The sequence below is a fragment of the Xenopus tropicalis genome, chromosome 4, assembly GCF_000004195.4.
Source record: "Xenopus tropicalis strain Nigerian chromosome 4, UCB_Xtro_10.0, whole genome shotgun sequence".
Classification (NCBI taxonomy): domain Eukaryota; kingdom Metazoa; phylum Chordata; class Amphibia; order Anura; family Pipidae; genus Xenopus; species Xenopus tropicalis.
In genome coordinates, this window is record NC_030680.2 from 153,798,047 (window position 1) to 153,817,466 (window position 19,420).

At 52.5% G+C, this 19,420-nt stretch overlaps 1 protein-coding gene across 1 annotated transcript in view; it reads right to left on the reverse strand.

Annotated features, from left to right (window-relative positions):
• Window positions 1-19,420, reverse strand: part of stab1 (stabilin 1) — a 153,678-nt gene that overhangs the window by 18,534 nt on the left and 115,724 nt on the right. The window contains 10 exon segments of the mRNA XM_031901368.1: window positions 1,338-1,424; window positions 1,537-1,713; window positions 10,554-10,613; window positions 10,892-11,029; window positions 11,226-11,372; window positions 12,399-12,482; window positions 12,560-12,607; window positions 12,715-12,834; window positions 15,122-15,196; window positions 15,460-15,533. Of these exon segments, the coding sequence (XP_031757228.1) occupies window positions 1,338-1,424; window positions 1,537-1,713; window positions 10,554-10,613; window positions 10,892-11,029; window positions 11,226-11,372; window positions 12,399-12,482; window positions 12,560-12,607; window positions 12,715-12,834; window positions 15,122-15,196; window positions 15,460-15,533 (1,010 nt within the window).

The following is a 19,420-nucleotide window of genomic DNA, read 5'->3' on the forward strand; positions in this document are numbered from 1 at the left end:
GTAAGAGGAGCCAAGTCAGCACCTGGGAGTGTTCCCAGTGAAGGGGCCCTACGCGTGGACCGGGATGAGTTCCTGGGTGGGATCATCCGGCGGGAGTACCGGGGTGAGTTCCTGGGTGGGATCATCCGGCGGGAGTACCGGGGTGAGTACCTAGCTGGGATCATCCGGCGGGAGTAGGGGGGTGAGTACCTAGGTGGGATCATCCGGCGGGAGTACCGGGGTGAGTTCCTAGCTGGGATCATCCGGCGGGAGTAGGGGGGTGAGTACCTAGGTGGGATCATCCGGCGGGAATACTGGGGCCCCACTGACTCTCCTACTGAGCCCCTATACACTGCCCCCCCTCTGAGCCCCCCATACAAGCCGGGCCCCACTGACTCTCCTACTGAGCCCCCATACACTGCCCCCCCTCTGAGCCCCCATACAAGCCGGGCCCCACTGACTCTCCTACTGAGCCCCTATACACTGCCCCCCCTCTGAGCCCCCCATACAAGCCGGGCCCCACTGACTCTCCTACTGAGCCCCCATACACTGCCCCCCCTCTGAGCCCCCCATACAAGCCGGGCCCCACTGACTCTCCTACTGAGCCCCTATACACTGCCCCCCCCTCTGAGCCCCCCATACAAGCCAGGCCCCACTGACTCTCCTACTGAGCCCCTATACACTGCCCCCCCCTCTGAGCCCCCCATACACTGCCCCCCCTCTGAGCCCCCCATACAAGCCGGGCCCCACTGACTCTCCTACTGAGCCCCTATACACTGCCCCCCCCCTGAGCCCCCCATACAAGCCGGGCCCCACTGACTCTCCTACTGAGCCCCCATACACTGCCCCCCCCCCTCTGAGCCCCCCCCATACAAGCCGGGCCCCACTGACTCTCTTACTGAGCCCCCATACACTGCCCCCCTCTGAGCCCCCCCCATACAAGCCGGGCCCCACTGACTCTCTTACTGAGCCCCCCATACACTGCCCCCCCCTCTGAGCCCCCCATACAAGCCGGGCCCCACTGACTCTCTTACTGAGCCCCCCATACACTGCCCCCCCTCTGAGCCCCCCATACAAGCCGGGCCCCACTGACTCTCCTACTGAGCCCCCATACACTGCCCCCCCCTGAGCCCCCCATACAAGCCGGGCCCTCTGACTCCCCTACTGAGCCCCCCATACACTGCCCCCCCCTCTGAGTCCCCCATACCCTGCCCCTCCCCTCTGAGCCCCCCCATACAAGCCGGGCCCCACTGACTCCCCTACTGAGCCCCCCATACAAGCTGAACCCCACTGACTCTCCTACTGAGCCCCCCATACACTGCCCCCCCATACAAGCTGGGCCCCACTGGGCCACTTACAGTGATCTCTCGGCTGCACTCAAACTGGATCTTGGACCCGTGCATAGTCTGTAATGGCCGCTGCCCCTGGAGGTTGGGGGCCGAGATCTAGAAAGAGACAAAATATTGGGGTATCAGTAAAACAACCAGTAAGAGAAACACCCACCCTCTTGCCCCCCCAGCAGTGGCAGGTTGGCTGCCTATGCCGGTTCCACCCTACCTTCTTGGCCCGAATCATGTGGCCCTTGAGGTAGGCCAGCAGCTTGTCCCGGTGGTTTTCATGGTACAACCAGTTCTTTCGCTCCTCAGGGAGAGAGTTGAAGGCGGCGTCTGTCGGCCACAGCAGGGTGTAGGGGTGGTGGGTTTTGTCCCTCACCAGGGGCATCAGATTAGACTCCTGGGGGGCAGTAACCGAGGGAAGAAAGTATCATTGTGATGAGACGGTATTGCCCCTTGGCATTCCCAGCATTCCCTGGGCCTGCACATAAAGCTCCTACTAACTGCTCAACTTCTTGTAATGCCCCCTACTGGCTCCCACCCATACTGGGGTTATATCTGGGTGTGTATCTGGGTGAGTATCTGGGGAGTATCTGGGGGTATATCTGGGGGTGTATCTGGGGGTGTATCTGGGGGTGTATCTGGGGGTATATCTGGGGGTATATCTGGGTGTGTATCTGGGTGTGTATCTGGGGGAGTATCTGGGGGAGTATCTGGGGGTATATCTGGGGGTATATCTGGGGGGTATATCTGGGTGTGTATCTGGGTGTGTATCTGGGTGAGTATCTGGGGGAGTATCTGGGTGTGTATCTGGGGGTATATCTGGGTGTGTATCTGGGGGTGTATCTGGGGGTGTATCTGGGGGTACATCTGGGGGTATATCTGGGGGAGTATCTGGGGGAGTATCTGGGGGTATATCTGGGGGTATATCTGGGGGTATATCTGGGTGAGTATCTGGGTATGTATCTGGGTATGTATCTGGGAGTATATCTGGGTGAGTATCTGGGGGTATATCTGGGGGTATATCTGGGTGAGTATCTGGGTGAGTATCTGGGTGTGTATCTGGGTGTGTATCTGGGGGTATATCTGGGGGTATATCTGGGGGTATATCTGGGTGAGTATCTGGGGGTATATCTGGGGGTATATCTGGGTGAGTATCTGGGTGGGTATCTGGGTGTGTATCTGGGGGTATATCTGGGGGTATATCTGGGGGTATATCTGGGTGAGTATCTGGGGGTATATCTGGGGGTATATCTGGGTGAGTATCTGGGTGGGTATCTGGGTGTGTATCTGGGTGAGTATCTGGGGGTATATCTGGGGGTATATCTGGGGGAGTATCTGGGTGAGTATCTGGGTGAGTATCTGGGGGTATATCTGGGTGAGTATCTGGGGGTATATCTGGGGGTATATCTGGGTGAGTATCTGGGTGTGTATCTGGGGGTATATCTGGGGGTATATCTGGGGGTATATCTGGGGGAGTATCTGGGTGAGTATCTGGGTGAGTATCTGGGTATGTATCTGGGGGTGTATCTGGGTGAGTATCTGGGGGTATATCTGGGGGAGTATCTGGGTGAGTATCTGGGTGAGTATCTGGGGGTATATCTGGGTGAGTATCTGGGGGTATATCTGGGGGTATATCTGGGTGAGTATCTGGGTGTGTATCTGGGGGTATATCTGGGGGTATATCTGGGGGTATATCTGGGGGAGTATCTGGGTGAGTATCTGGGTGAGTATCTGGGTATGTATCTGGGGGTATATCTGGGTGAGTATCTGGGGGTATATCTGGGTGAGTATCTGGGTGTGTATCTGGGTGTGTATCTGGGTGTGTATCTGGGGGTATATCTGGGGGTATATCTGGGTGTGTATCTGGGTGTGTATCTGGGTGTGTATCTGGGTGTGTATCTGGGGGTATATCTGGGGGTATATCTGGGTGAGTATCTGGGGGTATATCTGGGGGTATATCTGGGTGAGTATCTGGGTGTGTATCTGGGTGTGTATCTGGGGGTATATCTGGGGGTATATGGGGAAAGAGCGCCCCCAGTTGGTGGGAGGGAGCTTTGCATTCAGTATAGGGGAGGGCGGGACTTTGCTACTAGTTTGTGACCTCACAGCAAGGTGTTGCCCCTCCCATTCAGCCTGTGACATCATTTGTTTTATTTAATAAAGGAAGGGTTTCTGTTAAGCCGATGGTTCCACCCTGTTTAGGAGGGACAGAGGGATTATAAAGGGGGAGGGGTTTGTCTTTACGTAAAGTCAGATTTAAAGCCATGTAATAAAGACATTACCAATGAAACGTCGAATCTCTTTGGGTAGAAATGTCAGTAGGGCTGAAGGTCACAAAGAAAATGATCATTGGTGTATGTTATAAACCCCCCGTATAGATGAGGGGGATGAGGCCCAGCTATTGTTGCAAATGGGGGGGCTTCAAAACTGGGTCACGTTGTTATTATGGGGGACTTTAATTATCCGGCACTGACTGGGGTAATGGGGGGGCTACTGGGGTAATGGGGGGCTACTGGGGTAATGGGGGGGGCTACTGGGGTAATGGGGGGGCTACTGGGGTAATGGGGGGGCTACTGGGGTAATGGGGGGGCTACTGGGGTAATGGGGGGGCTACTGGGGTAATGGGGGGGCTAAGTCAGAAACAGCTAGTAGGTTTGTAAATATGCTAAATGGCAACTTTTTATTTCAGGCAGTTCAAGAACCCACTAGGAATGACTCTATATTGGACCTGGTGATTTCTAATAATAATGAACTTATCTCTAACATTTGTGTGGGGGGGGGGGCATTTGGGGAACAGTGATCCCAACATGGTCTCCTTTGGGATAATGCTGCAGAGACAGCTCTATAAGGGAGTAACTAAACGCTCAGACGTGCAGACTTTGCCAGTATAAGGGCATCTCTGCAATGTGGCAGCTGGGAAAGGCTTTTCATGGGGTTAGGCACAGAAGGGAAATGGAACATCTTTATAACATTGCTTTGTAGGTATACACAACAGTATATCCCCCTTGTAAGCAAGGAGAGGCATCGCAAAGCAAAACCTTTATGGCTGAATAAAAGTGTTATTGTCGGGGTTGGTAAGAAAAAACCTGCTTTTAGGGCATTCAAGTTAGCTGGGGCAGCTGGGGCTTTCATCAGGTACAGGGGGGCAAATAAAGCAGCAAAAAAGCTATCAGGCAGCTAAAATAGAGAGAAGGGATATTGCAGCTAGGAGTAAAAAGAAACCTAAATTATTTTTAAATTATGTGAATAGTAAAAAAATGAAGCAAGAAGGGGTGGGAACTTTATTATCACGGGGGGGTAAGTTGGTTGATGAGAACGGGGAAAAAGCTGAAATTTTGATCTCTTATTTCCCATCTGTCTATACATCTGAGGAGCCAGATAATGAAGGCTTCCCTTGTAATATGCCCAGTTCTAGTAATTTAGCTACTGGCGCGTGGGGCACTCGGGGGGGGATTCAAAAGAGACTGGAACATGTAAAGGTAAACAAAGGTCCAGGGCCGGATGGGATTCATCCCAGGGTATTAAATGAGCTGAGCGCTGTGATTGCCAAACCTCTTCACTTCATTTCCCAGGATTCATTGAGGTCTGGCATGGTGCCAAGAGACTGGCGGATTGCTAATGTGGTGCCGTTATTTAAACAGGGATCCCGTTCTCAGCCTGAAAACTATAGGCCTGTTAGTCTGACATCAGTAGTAGGAAAGCTTCTGGAAGGGGTAATAAGGGATAGGGTACTTGAATACATTGCAGTTCACAATACTATTAGTTTGTGCCGCAGGGGTTTATGGGTAACAGATCTTGCCAGACTAATTTAGTTGCCTTTTATGAGGAGGTGAGCAGGAACCTTGATGCTGGAATGGCAGTGGATGGGATCTACTTGGACTTTGCTAAAGCGTTTGATACAGTACCGCACAGAAGGTTAATGATCAAATTAAGGAATATTGGCCTAGAACATAATATTTGTAATTGGATAGAGAACTGGCTGAAGGATAGAGTACAAAGAGTGGGGGGAAATGGAACATTTTCTAATTGGACCAGTGTGGTTAGTGGGTACCGCAGGGGTCAGTCCTTGGGCCTTTGCTTTATAACTTGTTTATTAATGCCCTGGGGGGGGGCACAGACAGTACTGTTTCTATTGATACTAAATTGTGCAAAACTATAAGTTCCATGCAGGATGTGCCGCTTTGCAGAGCGATTTGACTGGGAAACTGGGCAGCAAACTGGGAAATGGGGTTCAATGTTGATAAGTGCAAAGTTCTGCCCTTTGGTAGAAATAATATAAACACAAACTATCTACTGAATGGGAGTGAGTTGGGGGGATCCTTAATGGAGAAGGATCTGGGGGTTTTTGTTGATAACAAGTTGTCTAATTCCAGGCAGTGTCATTCTGTGGCTACTAAAGCAAATAAAGTGCTGTCTTGTATAAACAGGGCATTGACTCAAGGGATGAGAACATCATTTTGCCCCTTTATAGGTCCCTGGTAAGGCCTCACCTTGAGTATGGGGGGCAGTAACAGTGAGTATGGGGGGCAGTGACAGTGAGTATGGGGGGCAGTAACAGTGAGTATGGGGGCAGTAACAGTGAGTATGGGGGGCAGTAACAGTGAGTATGGGGGGGCAGTAACAGTGAGTATGGGGGGCAGTAACAGTGAGTATGGGGGGGCAGTAACAGTGAGTATGGGGGGCAGTAACAGTGAGTATGGGGGCAGTGACAGTGAGTATGGGGCAGTAACAGTGAGTATGGGGGGCAGTAACAGTGAGTATGGGGGGGCAGTAACAGTGAGTATGGGGGGGCAGTAACAGTGAGTATGGGGGGGCAGTAACAGTGAGTATGGGGGGGCAGTAACAGTGAGTATGGGGGGGCAGTAACAGTGAGTATGGGGGGCAGTAACAGTGAGTATGGGGGGGGGCAGTAACAGTGAGTATGGGGGGGGCAGTAACAGTGAGTATGGGGGGCAGTAACAGTGAGTATGGGGGGCAGTAACAGTGAGTATGGGGGGCAGTGACAGTGAGTATGGGGGGGCAGTAACAGTGAGTATGGGGGGGCAGTAACAGTGAGTATGGGGGGGCAAGTAACAGTGAGTATGGGGGGGCAGTAACAGTGAGTATGGGGGGCAGTAACAGTGAGTATGGGGGGGGCAGTAACAGTGAGTATGGGGGGGGCAGTAACAGTGAGTATGGGGGGGCAGTAACAGTGAGTATGGGGGGCAGTAACAGTGAGTATGGGGGGGGCAGTAACAGTGAGTATGGGGGGCAGTAACAGTGAGTATGGGGGGGCAGTAACAGTGAGTATGGGGGGGGCAGTAACAGTGAGTATGGGGGGCAGTAACAGTGAGTATGGGGGGCAGTAACAGTGAGTATGGGGGGGCAGTAACAGTGAGTATGGGGGGGCAGTAACAGTGAGTATGGGGGCAGTAACAGTGAGTATGGGGGGGCAGTACAGTGAGTATGGGGAGGGCAGTAACAGTGAGTATGGGGGGCAGTAACAGTGAGTATGGGGGGGCAGTAACAGTGAGTATGGGGGGGCAGTGACAGTGAGTATGGGGGGCAGTAACAGTGAGTATGGGGGGGCAGTAACAGTGAGTATGGGGGGCAGTAACAGTGAGTATGGGGGGGCAGTAACAGTGAGTATGGGGGGGCAGTAACAGTGAGTATGGGGGGCAGTAACAGTGAGTATGGGGGGCAGTAACAGTGGAGTATGGGGGGGGGCAGTGACAGTGAGTATGGGGGGGGGCAGTAACAGTGAGTTATGGGGGAGGGCAGAACAGTGAGTATGGGGGGCAGTAACAGTGAGTATGGGGAGGGCAGTAACAGTGAGTATGGGGGGCAGTAAACAGTGAGTATGGGGGGGGCAGTAACAGTGAGTATGGGGGAGGGCAGTAACAGTGAGTATGGGGGAGGGCAGTAACAGTGAGTATGGGGGGCAGTAACAGTGAGTATGGGGGAGGGCAGTAACAGTGAGTATGGGGGGGCAGTAACAGTGAGTATGGGGGCAGTAACAGTGAGTATGGGGGGGCAGTAACAGTGAGTATGGGGGCAGTAACAGTGAGTATGGGGGAGGGCAGTAACAGTGAGTATGGGGGGCAGTAACAGTGAGTGTGGGGGGGCAGTAACAGTGAGTATGGGGGGGCAGTAACAGTGAGTATGGGGGCAGTAACAGTGAGTATGGGGGAGGGCAGTAACAGTGAGTATGGGGGGCAGTAAACAGTGAGTATGGGGGGCAGTAACAGTGAGTATGGGGGGCAGTAACAGTGAGTATGGGGGGGCAGTAACAGTGAGTATGGGCGAGGGCAGTAACAGTGAGTATGGGGGGCAGTAACAGTGAGTATGGGGGAGGGCAGTAACAGTGAGTATGGGGGGCAGTGACAGTGAGTATGGGGGGCAGTAACAGTGAGTATGGGGGGCAGTAACAGTGAGTATGGGGGGAAGTAACAGTGAGTATGGGGGGGCAGTAACAGTGAGTATGGGGGGCAGTAACAGTGAGTATGGGGAGGGCAGTAAAACAGTGAGTATGGGGGCAGTAACAGTGAGTATGGGGGGGCAGTAACAGTGAGTATGGGGGCAGTAACAGTGAGTATGGGGGGGCAGTAACAGTGAGTATTGGGGGGGGCAGTGACAGTGAGTATGGGGGGGCAGTAACAGTGAGTATGGGGGGCAGTAACAGTGAGTATGGGGGCAGTAACAGTGAGTATGGGGGGCAGTAACAGTGAGTATGGGGGCAGTAACAGTGAGTATGGTGGGGGGGGCAGTAACAGTGAGTATGGGGGGGGCAGTAACAGTGAGTATGGGGGGGGCAGTAACAGTGAGTATGGGGGGGCAGTAACAGTGAGTATGGGGGGGGGGGGAAGGGTATGGGGGCAAGTAACAGTGAGTATGGGGGGCAGTAACAGTGAGTATGGGGGGCAGTAACAGTGAGTATGGGGGGCAGTAACAGTGAGTATGGGGGGCAGTAACAGTGAGTATGGGGGGCAGTAACAGTGAGTATGGGGCAGTAACAGTGAGTATGGGGGGCAGTAACAGTGAGTATGGGGGGGCAGTGACAGTGAGTATGGGGGCAGTAACAGTGAGTATGGGGGGCAGTAACATTGAGTATGGGGGGCAGTAACAGTGAGTATGGGGGCAGTAACAGTGAGTATGGGGGGCAGTAACAGTGAGTATGGGGAGGGCAGTAACAGTGAGTATGGGGGCAGTAACAGTGAGTATGGGGGGGGCAGTAACAGTGAGTATGGGGGGCAGTAACAGTGAGTATGGGGGGCAGTAACAGTGAGTATGGGGGCAGTAACAGTGAGTATGGGGGGCAGTAACAGTGAGTATGGGGGGGCAGTGACAGTGAGTATGGGGGGCAGTAACAGTGAGTATGGGGGGCAAGTAACAGTGAGTATTGGGGGGCAGTAACAGTGAGTATGGGGGGCAGTAACAGTGAGTAGGGGGGCAGTAACAGTGAGTATGGGGGGGCAGTGACAGTGAATATGGGGGGCAGTAACAGTGAGTATGGGGGGCAGTAACAGTGAGTATGGGGGAGCAGTAACAGTGAGTATGGGGGCAGTAACAGTGAGTATGGGGCGCAGTAAACTGAGTATGGGGCAGTAACAGTGAGTATGGGGGCGCGGGAGTGACAGTGAGTATGGGGGGGGGGCAGTAACAGTGAGTATGGGGGGCAGTAACAGTGAGTATGGGGGCAGTAACAGTGAGTATGGGGGGCAGTAACAGTGAGTATGGGGGGCAGTAACAGTGAGTATGGGGGGGCAGTGACAGTGAGTATGGGGGGCAGTAACAGTGAGTATGGGGGGCAGTAACATTGAGTATGGGGGCAGTAACAGTGAGTATGGGGGGGCAGTAACAGTGAGTATGGGGGGGCAGTAACAGTGAGTATGGGGAGGGCAGTAACAGTGAGTATGGGGGCAGTAACAGTGAGTATGGGGGGCAGTAACAGTGAGTATGGGGCAGTAACAGTGAGTATGGGGGGGCAGTAACAGTGAGTATGGGGGGCAGTAACAGTGAGTATGGGGGGCAAGTGACAGTGAGTATGGGGGCAGTAACAGTGAGTATGGGGGGCAGTAACAGTGAGTATGGGGGCAGTAACAGTGAGTATGGGGGGGCAGTAACAGTGAGTAGGCGGGCAGTAACAGTGAGTATGGGGGGGGCAGTGACAGTGAATATGGGGGGCAGTAACAGTGAGTATGGGGGGCAGTGACAGTGAGTATGGGGGGCAGTAACAGTGAGTATGGGGGGCAGTAACAGTGAGTATGGGGGGCAGTAACAGTGAGTATGGGGGGCAGTAACAGTGAGTAGGGGGGGCAGTAACAGTGAGTATGGGGGGGCAGTGACAGTGAATATGGGGGGCAGTAACAGTGAGTATGGGGGCAGTAACAGTGAGTATGGGGGAGCAGTAACAGTGAGTATGGGGGCAGTAACAGTGAGTATGGGGGGCAGTAACAGTGAGTATGGGGGCGGGGAGTGACAGTGAGTATGGGGGGGGGCAGTAACAGTGAGTATGGGGGGCAGTAACAGTGAGTATGGGGGGGCAGTAACAGTGAGTATGGGGGGGGGGGCAGTTACAGTGAGTATGGGGGCAGTTTTGGGCTCCAGTCCTTAAGAAGGATATTAATGAGCTGGAGAGAGTGCAGAGACTGCAACTAAACTGGTTAAGGGGATGGAAGGGTTAAACTATGAGGTGAGACTGTCAGGGTTGGGGTTGTTTTCTCTGGAAAAGAGGCGCTTGCGAGGGGACATGATTACTCTGTACAAGTACATTAGGGGGGATTATAGGCAGATGGGGGGGTTCTTTTTTACTTGGATGGGTTTTTTACTTGCTGGGGTTACTGGGAAGGGTTGAACTTGATGGACTCTGGTCTTTTTTCAACCCTATGTAACTATGTAACTATTTGACAATATCATTATTCCCACCATATCGATCCATCGAGACAATCTGACTTTCATAATAGTTCCGCCATAGGGAACGATGCAGGAAACACCAGTACAGCCAATCAGCACAGCTCAGCCAATCAGTACAGCCAATCAGCACAGCTCAGCCAATCAGTACAGCTCAGCCAATCAGCCCAACTCAATCAGTCAGTACAGTTCAGCCAATCAGCCCAACTCTATCAGTCTGCCAGTACAGCTTAGCAAGCCATAAATGCTCAGCCAATCATTGCCACTCAGCTAATTGGTGCAGCCAATCAACAAACGTAAGCAATTAGCACAGCGCATCCAGTCAGTGAGCCAATCAGGGCACGTTACCTGGAGAAGTTGGAGGAACACGGAATATCCGTACATTTCTGCCGCCTCGGTTATATTGAGCTGTTGAACAGAAGGTAGGGGTTAGAGTTTACACACGGCATTATGGGTAACTCATGCTGATTGGTTGGTTGTCTTTCTGGTAGGTCAGAGACAACCCAACAACCCAACAGAACATGAGCCAATGAAAGTGCAGCATTGGACCTTCATGTCCCGCACCCCAATGTGTTTGGGGAATGCTGGGAACTCACTGAACTGAAGCAACTCCCTGTATCTGCTCATGTGGGAATTTACCCCTAGGCTTTGGGGCAATTGGCTTATTGAATGGCAGGGAAACCTACCTCATGAGGCCTGACGGGCTGGCGGCTGAAGTTTCGGATCTCTGGAACCAGAATCCCATCAATGAAATGGATCAAACCGTTCTTGGCGACGATAGAATTATTCATCAGACGGACGTGCCCATTCAGATAGACCTCGCCCTGGGCAACAGAGAAACAATTGCCCCTCACTGGAACATCAGTATTTGCTGCCCTGCCGTGTTCTGATTGGCTAATGGCTTTACCTCCAAGGCGGTTCCAAAGCTTGGATTGGCCGTTTGCTTTTTATCCTTCCAAGGCTACTAACGTTCTTATTGGCTACTCGGTGTAACCATGTGACCATACCCATGCTCCTTACCTTATCTACTGAAACCATGAGCCTCCCGCCTCTGAGCGTCGTCAGGTACTGGGTCTCCTTCAGCTCATCCACAGACACAGCCTTACAGCCAATCACGTGCTCCAGCAGTAAATCCGATAGTTGCCCATTGCTCTTATATTCCTCCAGCTGAAAGAGAATGACCCCCAGGGGCAGTGAGAGCCGCTTGGGTATTAAAGGGACCCCGAGTCACATGATATGGTGCCCCAGCATATAGATACGGTGAGTGCCCCCCGGCACATAGATACGGTGAGTGCCCCCCGGCACATAGATACGGTGAGTGCCCCCCGGCACATAGATACGGTGAGTGCCCCCCGGCACATAGATACGGTGAGTGCCCCCCGGCACATAGATACGGTGAGTGCCCCCCGGCACATAGATACGGTGAGTGCCCCCCGGCACATAGATACGGTGAGTGCCCCCCGGCACATAGATACGGTGAGTGCCCCCCGGCACATAGATACGGTGAGTGCCCCCCAGCACATAGATACGGTGAGTGCCCCCTAGCACATAGATACGGTGAGTGCCCCCCGGCACATAGATACGGTGAGTGCCCCCTAGCACATAGATACGGTGAGTGCCCCCCAGCACATAGATATGGTGAGTGCCCCCCAGCACATAGATACGGTGAGTGCCCCCCAGCACATAGATACGGTGAGTGCCCCCCGGCACATAGATACGGTGAGTGCCCCCCAGCACATAGATACGGTGAGTGCCCCCCAGCACATAGATACGGTGAGTGCCCCCCAGCACATAGATACGGTGAGTGCCCCCCAGCACATAGATACGGTGAGTGCCCCCCGGCACATAGATACGGTGAGTGCCCCCCAGCACATAGATATGGTGAGTGCCCCCCAGCACATAGATACGGTGAGTGCCCCCCGGCACATAGATACGGTGAGTGCCCCCCAGCACATAGATACGGTGAGTGCCCCCCGGCACATAGATACGGTGAGTGCCCCCTAGCACATAGATACGGTGAGTGCCCCCCAGCACATAGATATGGTGAGTGCCCCCCAGCACATAGATACGGTGAGTGCCCCCCAGCACATAGATACGGTGAGTGCCCCCCAGCAGAGCAGTAGCAGAGAGCACGGGGGCTCCGGTTCTGGGGTAGTCGGACCCCTAGGCTGGGGGGGGCACAGAGACACTTACCTCGCTGCTGTTGCCAAACACCTGACCCAATGGCACAAAGACTGTAAGATTCCCAATGTCCGACCCAAGCTGAATCTTCTGCGCCTGAGTGGACAGAAAACATCACATGGGAAGTGAAGGCGCCAGGGATCTGTGAGATCACAAACATGGGATCTACTTACCTGCAGGTACTTATGGAACACGGCCGTGTCCAGATTCACACTCAGCTCCTAGAGGAACCGGCAAGGGACAAACAGCGTCAGTAGGTCCCATCCTATAGGGGCATCTCCCAGGCCCCACACCCCCCACCACACACAGTAAGGAGAACCATACAAACCTTATCAACGGTGCCCCTGCAGGTAAGTCCGTCCCCTAAATACATTCCTGGGCAATAACATTGGCGCTGGGCCGGGCCTGTGGGGAAACATAAGGCCAGGGGGCTGCAGCCGCCATTGTTCTGTCAGGGAAGAGAGAGCAAGGGAAAGATAGTTAGGTGCAGTCACTTGTGTGATGTCATATCGTTAGGTGCAGTCACTTGTGTGATGTCATATCGTTAAGTGCAGTCACTTGTGTGATGTCATATCGTTAGGTGCAGTCACTTGTGTGATGTCATATCGTTAGGTGCAGTCACTTGTGTGATGTCATATCGTTAGGTGCAGTCACTTGTGTGATGTCATATCGTTAGGTGCAGTCACTTGTGTGATGTCATATCGTTAGGTGCAGTCAATTGTGTGATGTCATATCGTTAGGTGCAGTCACTTGTGTGATGTCATATCGTTAGGTGCAGTCACTTGTGTGATGTCATATCGTTAGGTGCAGTCACTTGTGTGATGTAATATCGTTAGGTGCAGTCACTTGTGTGATGTAATATCGTTAGGTGCAGTCAATTGTGTGATGTCATATCGTTAGGTGCAGACACTTGTGTGATGTAATATCGTTAGGTGCAGTCACTTGTGTGATGTCATATCGTTAGGTGCAGTCACTTGTGTGATGTCATATCGTTAGGTGCAGTCACTTGTGTGATGTCATATCGTTAGGTGCAGTCACTTGTGTGATGTCATATCGTTAGGTGCAGTCACTTGTGTGATGTCATATCGTTAGGTGCAGTCACTTGTGTGATGTCATATCGTTAGGTGCAGTCACTTGTGTGATGTAATATCGTTAGGTGCAGTCACTTGTGTGATGTAATATCGTTAGGTGCAGTCAATTGTGTGAGGTCATATCGTTAGGTGCAGACACTTGTGTGATGTAATATCGTTAGGTGCAGTCACTTGTGTGATGTCATATCGTTAGGTGCAGTCACTTGTGTGATGTCATATCGTTAGGTGCATTCACTTGTGTGATGTCATATCGTTAGGTGCAGTCACTTGTGTGATGTCATATCGTTAGGTGCAGTCACTTGTGTGATGTCATCGCATGGTTAGGTGCAGTCACTTGTGTGATGTCATCGCATGGTTAGGTGCAGTCACTTGTGTGATGTTATCGCATGGTTAGGTGCAGTCACGTGTGTGATGTTATCGCATGGTTAGGTGCAGTCACGTGTGTGATGTTATCGCATGGTTAGGTGCAGTCACTTGTGTGATGTCATCGCATGGTTAGGTGCAGTCACTTGTGTGATGTTATCGCATGGTTAGGTGCAGTCACTTGTGTGATGTTATCGCATGGTTAGGTGCAGTCACTTGTGTGATGTCATATCGTTAGATGCAGTCACTTGTGTGATGTCATATCGTTAGGTGCAGTCACTTGTGTGATGTAATATCGTTAAGTGCAGTCACTTGTGTGATGTCATATCGTTAGGTGCAGTCACTTGTGTGATGTCATATCGTTAGGTGCAGTCACTTGTGTGATGTCATCGCATGGTTAGGTGCAGTCACTTGTGTGATGTCATCGCATGGTTAGGTGCAGTCACTTGTGTGATGTTATCGCATGGTTAGGTGCAGTCACGTGTGTGATGTTATCGCATGGTTAGGTGCAGTTACGTGTGTGATGTTATCGCATGGTTAGGTGCAGTCACTTGTGTGATGTCATCGCATGGTTAGGTGCAGTCACTTGTGTGATGTTATCGCATGGTTAGGTGCAGTCACTTGTGTGATGTCATCGCATGGTTAGGTGCAGTCACTTGTGTGATGTTATCGCATGGTTAGGTGCAGTCACTTGTGTGATGTTATCGCATGGTTAGGTGCAGTCACTTGTGTGATGTCATATCGTTAGATGCAGTCACTTGTGTGATGTCATATCGTTAGGTGCAGTCACTTGTGTGATGTCATATCGTTAGGTGCAGTCACGTGTGTGATGTCATCGCATGGTTAGGTGCAGTCACTTGTGTGATGTCATCGCATGGTTAGGTGCAGTCACATGTGTGATGTTATCGCATGGTTAGGTGCAGTCACTTGTGTGATGTCATCGCATGGTTAAGTGCAGTCACTTGTGTGATGTTATCGCATGGTTAGGTGCAGTCACTTGTGTGATGTTATCGCATGGTTAGGTGCAGTCACTTGTGTGATGTCATCGTATGGTTTGGTGCAGTCACTTGTGTGATGTCATCGTATGGTTTGGTGCAGTCACTTGTGTGATGTCATCGTATGGTTTGGTGCAGTCAGTCATTTGTTCATCAAGGCACATGCCGGATTGGCCGCCCAAGTGCAAGGAGTGTGTATTGAAACAAGGACCAATAATGTCCCCGGACACACTGGGGAATAGAGCGCAACCTATTGGTACAACAAGACAAGAGTGAAAGTTCTGACCTCTCTGCAAAGGTTGATTTGAGTGCAACGCGCGATCCCGTCGCCTTCGTAGCCCCCCCGGCAGTTACAGGCCACCTAAACGGAGAAGATGAGTTTTACCCACACGATATGATTGGCCAAGAACAGCTTCAGGGGCAATACAGTCAGCAGAGGGCCCCAGGGGTACAATAGTATACGGGTCCCCGTGTAGCAGCACCGACCATATGAGTTATATGGGGGTCCCACCCACAGAACTACCTGCCCCTATGTACAGACAGTTAGTGGCCAATGGTCAGGTCATGGCTCAAGCCCATCAGTAGCCCCCGCAGGTAAGTCTCATTATTGTATTTCTACGGTACCTTGTTGGGCCCAGTTTTGGTGCATTCGGCGTTGGCATGGCAACCCCCGTTATGCTGCAGACAGGCATCGTTTTCTGTAAATACAAAAACTCAGAGACAGATGTGCCCCCCCAGTAAGGTGCCATCAATTAGTGATGCGCGGGGGCCCAACCTGCCCTTTAGCCCAAAACCAACCCAATCCCAACCATCCATGAGAGTGTTCCAATCCCACCCACTTTGTGAGTTAGTGACTTCCTGTTCCTCCCCCTGACAGCCTCCATGAGAGTGTTCCAATCCCACCCACTTTATGAGTTAGTGACTTCCTGTTCCTCCCCCTGACAGCCTCCATGAGAGTGTTCCAATCCCACCCCCTTTATGAGTTAGTGACTTCCTGTTCCTCCCCCTGACAGCCTCCATGAGAGTGTTACAATCCCACCCACTTTATGAGTTAGTGACTTCCTGCTCCTCCCCCTGACAGCCTCCATGAGAGTGTTCCAATCCCACCCCCTTTATGAGTTAGTGACTTCCTGTTCCTCCCCCTGACAGCCTCCATGAGAGTGTTCCAATCCCACCCCCTTTATGAGTTAGTGACTTCCTGCTCCTCCCCCTGACAGTCTCCATGAGAGTGTTCCAGTCCCACCCACTTTGTGAGTTAGTGACTTCCTGTTCCTCCCCCTGACAGCCTCCATGAGAGTGTTCCAGTCCCACCCACTTTATGAGTTAGTGACTTCCTGTTCCTCCCCCTGACAGCCTCCATGAGAGTGTTCCAATCCCACCCACTTTGTGAGTTAGTGACTTCCTGCTCCTCCCCCTGACAGCCTCCATGAGAGTGTTCCAATCCCACCCACTTTATGAGTTAGTGACTTCCTGCTCCTCCCCCTGACAGCCTCCACGAGAGTGTTTGAATCCCACCCACTTTGTGAGTTAGTGACTTCCTGTTCCTCCCCCTGACAGCCTCCATTAGAGTGTTCCAGTCCCACCCACTTTGTGAGTGACTTCCTGTTCCGCCCCTGACAGCCTCCATTAGAGTGTTCCAGTCCCACCCACTTTGTGAGTGACTTCCTGTTCCACCCCCTGACAGCCTCCATTAGAGTGTTCCAGTCCCACCCACTTTGTGAGTTAGTGACTTCCTGTTCCGCCCCTGACAGCCTCCATTAGAGTGTTCCAGTCCCACCCACTTTGTGAGTTAGTGACTTCCTGTTCCGCCCCTGACAGCCTCCATTAGAGTGTTCCAGTCCCACCCACTTTGTGAGTTAGTGACTTCCTGTTCCTCCCCCTGACAGCCTTCATGAGAGTGTTCCAGTCCCACCCACTTGTGAGTTAGTGACTTCCTGTTCCTCCCCCTGACAGCCTCCATTAGGGTGTTCCAATCCCACCCACTTTGTGAGTTAGTGACGTCCTGCTCCTCCCCCTGACAGACTCCATGAGAGTGTTCCAGTCCCACCCACTTTATGAGTTAGTGACTTCCTGTTCCTCCCCCTGACAGCCTCCATGAGAGTGTTTGAATCCCACCCACTTTGTGAGTTAGTGCCTTCCTGTTCCTTTCCCTGACAGCCTCCATGAGAGTGTTCCAGTCCCACCCACTTTGTGAGTTAGTGCCTTCCTGTTCCTTTCCCTGACAGCCTCCATGAGAGTGTTCCAGTCCCACCTACTTTGTGAGTTAGTGACTCCCTGTTCCGCCCCTGACAGCCTCCATTAGAGTGTTCCAGTCCCACCCACTTTATGAGTTAGTGACTTCCTGTTCCTCCCCCTGACAGCCTCCATTAGAGTGTTCCAGTCCCACCCACTTTGTGAGTTAGTGACTTTCTGTTCCGCCCCTGACAGCCTCCATTAGAGTGTTCCAGTCCCACCCACTTTGTGAGTTAGTGACTTCCTGTTCCACCCCTGACAGCCTCCATTAGAGTGTTCCAGTCCCACCCACTTTGTGAGTTAGTGAATTCCTGTTCCACCCTGACAGCCTCCATGAGAGTGTCCCAGTCCCACCCACTTTGTGAGTTAGTGACTTCCTGTTTCTCCCCCTGACCGCCTCCATGAGAGTGTTCCAATCCCACCCACTTTATGAGTTAGTGACTTCCTGCTACTCCCCCTGACAGCCTCCATGAGAGTGTTTGAATCCCACCCACTTTGTGAGTTAGTGACTTCCTGTTCCGCCCCTGGCAGCCTCCATTAGAGTGTTCCAGTCCCACCCACTTTATGAGTTAGTGACTTCCTGTTCCTCCCCCTGACAGCCTCCATTAGAGTGTTCCAGTCCCACCCACTTTGTGAGTGACTTCCTGTTCCGCCCCTGACAGCCTCCATTAGAGTGTTCCAGTCCCACCCACTTTGTGAGTGACTTCCTGTTCCGCCCCTGACAGCCTCCATTAGAGTGTTCCAGTCCCACCCACTTTGTGAGTTAGTGATTTCCTGTTCCTCGCCCTGACAGCCTCCATTAGAGTGTTCCAGTCCCACCCACTTTGTGAGTTAGTGACTTCCTGTTCCGCCCCGACAGCCTCCATGAGAGTGTTCCAGTCCCACCCACTTTATGAGTTAGTGACTTCCTGTTCCTCCCCCTGACAGCCTCCATTAGAGTGTTCCAGTCCCACCCACTTTGTGAGTGAGTGCCTTCCTGTTCCTTTCCCTGACAGCCTCCATGAGAGTGTTCCAGTCCCACCTACTTTGTGAGTTAGTGACTCCCTGTTCCGCCCCTGACAGCCTCCATTAGAGTGTTCCAGTCCCACCCACTTTATGAGTTAGTGACTTCCTGTTCCTCCCCCTGACAGCCACCATTAGAGTGTTCCAGTCCCACCCACTTTGTGAGTTAGTGACTTTCTGTTCCGCCCCTGACAGCCTCCATTAGAGTGTTCCAGTCCCACCCACTTTGTGAGTTAGTGACTTCCTGTTCCACCCCCTGACAGCCTCCATTAGAGTGTTCCAGTCCCACCCACTTTGTGAGTTAGTGAATTCCTGTTCCACCCTGACAGCCTCCATGAGAGTGTCCCAGTCCCACCCACTTTGTGAGTTAGTGACTTCCTGTTCCTCCCCCTGACCGCCTCCATGAGAGTGTTGCAATCCCACCCACTTTATGAGTTAGTGACTTCCTGCTACTCCCCCTGACAGCCTCCGTGAGAGTGTTTGAATCCCACCCACTTTGTGAGTTAGTGACTTCCTGTTCCGCCCCTGGCAGCCTCCATTAGAGTGTTCCAGTCCCACCCACTTTATGAGTTAGTGACTTCCTGTTCCTCCCCCTGACAGCCTCCATTAGAGTGTTCCAGTCCCACCCACTTTGTGAGTGACTTCCTGTTCCGCCCCTGACAGCCTCCATGAGAGTGTCCCAGTCCCACCCACTTTGTGAGTGACTTCCTGTTCCGCCCCTGACAGCCTCCATTAGAGTGTTCCAGTCCCACCCACTTTGTGAGTTAGTGATTTCCTGTTCCTCGCCCTGACAGCCTCCATTAGAGTGTTCCAGTCCCACCCACTTTGTGAGTTAGTGACTTCCTGTTCCGCCCCGACAGCCTCCATGAGAGTGTTCCAGTCCCACCCACTTTATGAGTTAGTGACTTCCTGTTCCTCCCCCTGACAGCCTCCATGAGAGTGTTCCAGTCCCACCCACTTTATGAGTTAGTGACTTCCTGCTCCTCCCCCTGACAGCCTCCATGAGAGTGTTTGAATCCCACCCACTTTGTGAGTTAGTGACTTCCTGTTCCGCCCCTGACAGCCTCCATTAGAGTGTTCCAGTCCCACCCACTTTGTGAGTTAGTGACTTCCTGTTCCTCCCCCTGACAGCCTCCATGAGAGTGTCCCAGTCCCACCCACTTTGTGAGTTAGTGACTTCCTGTTCCTCCCCCTGACAGCCTCCATGAGAGTGTCCCAGTCCCACCCACTTTATGAGTTAGTGACTTCCTGTTCCTCCCCCTGACAGCCTCCATGAGAGTGTCCCAGTCCCACCCACTTTATGAGTTAGTGACTTCCTGTTCCTCCCCCTGACAGCCTCCATGAGAGTGTT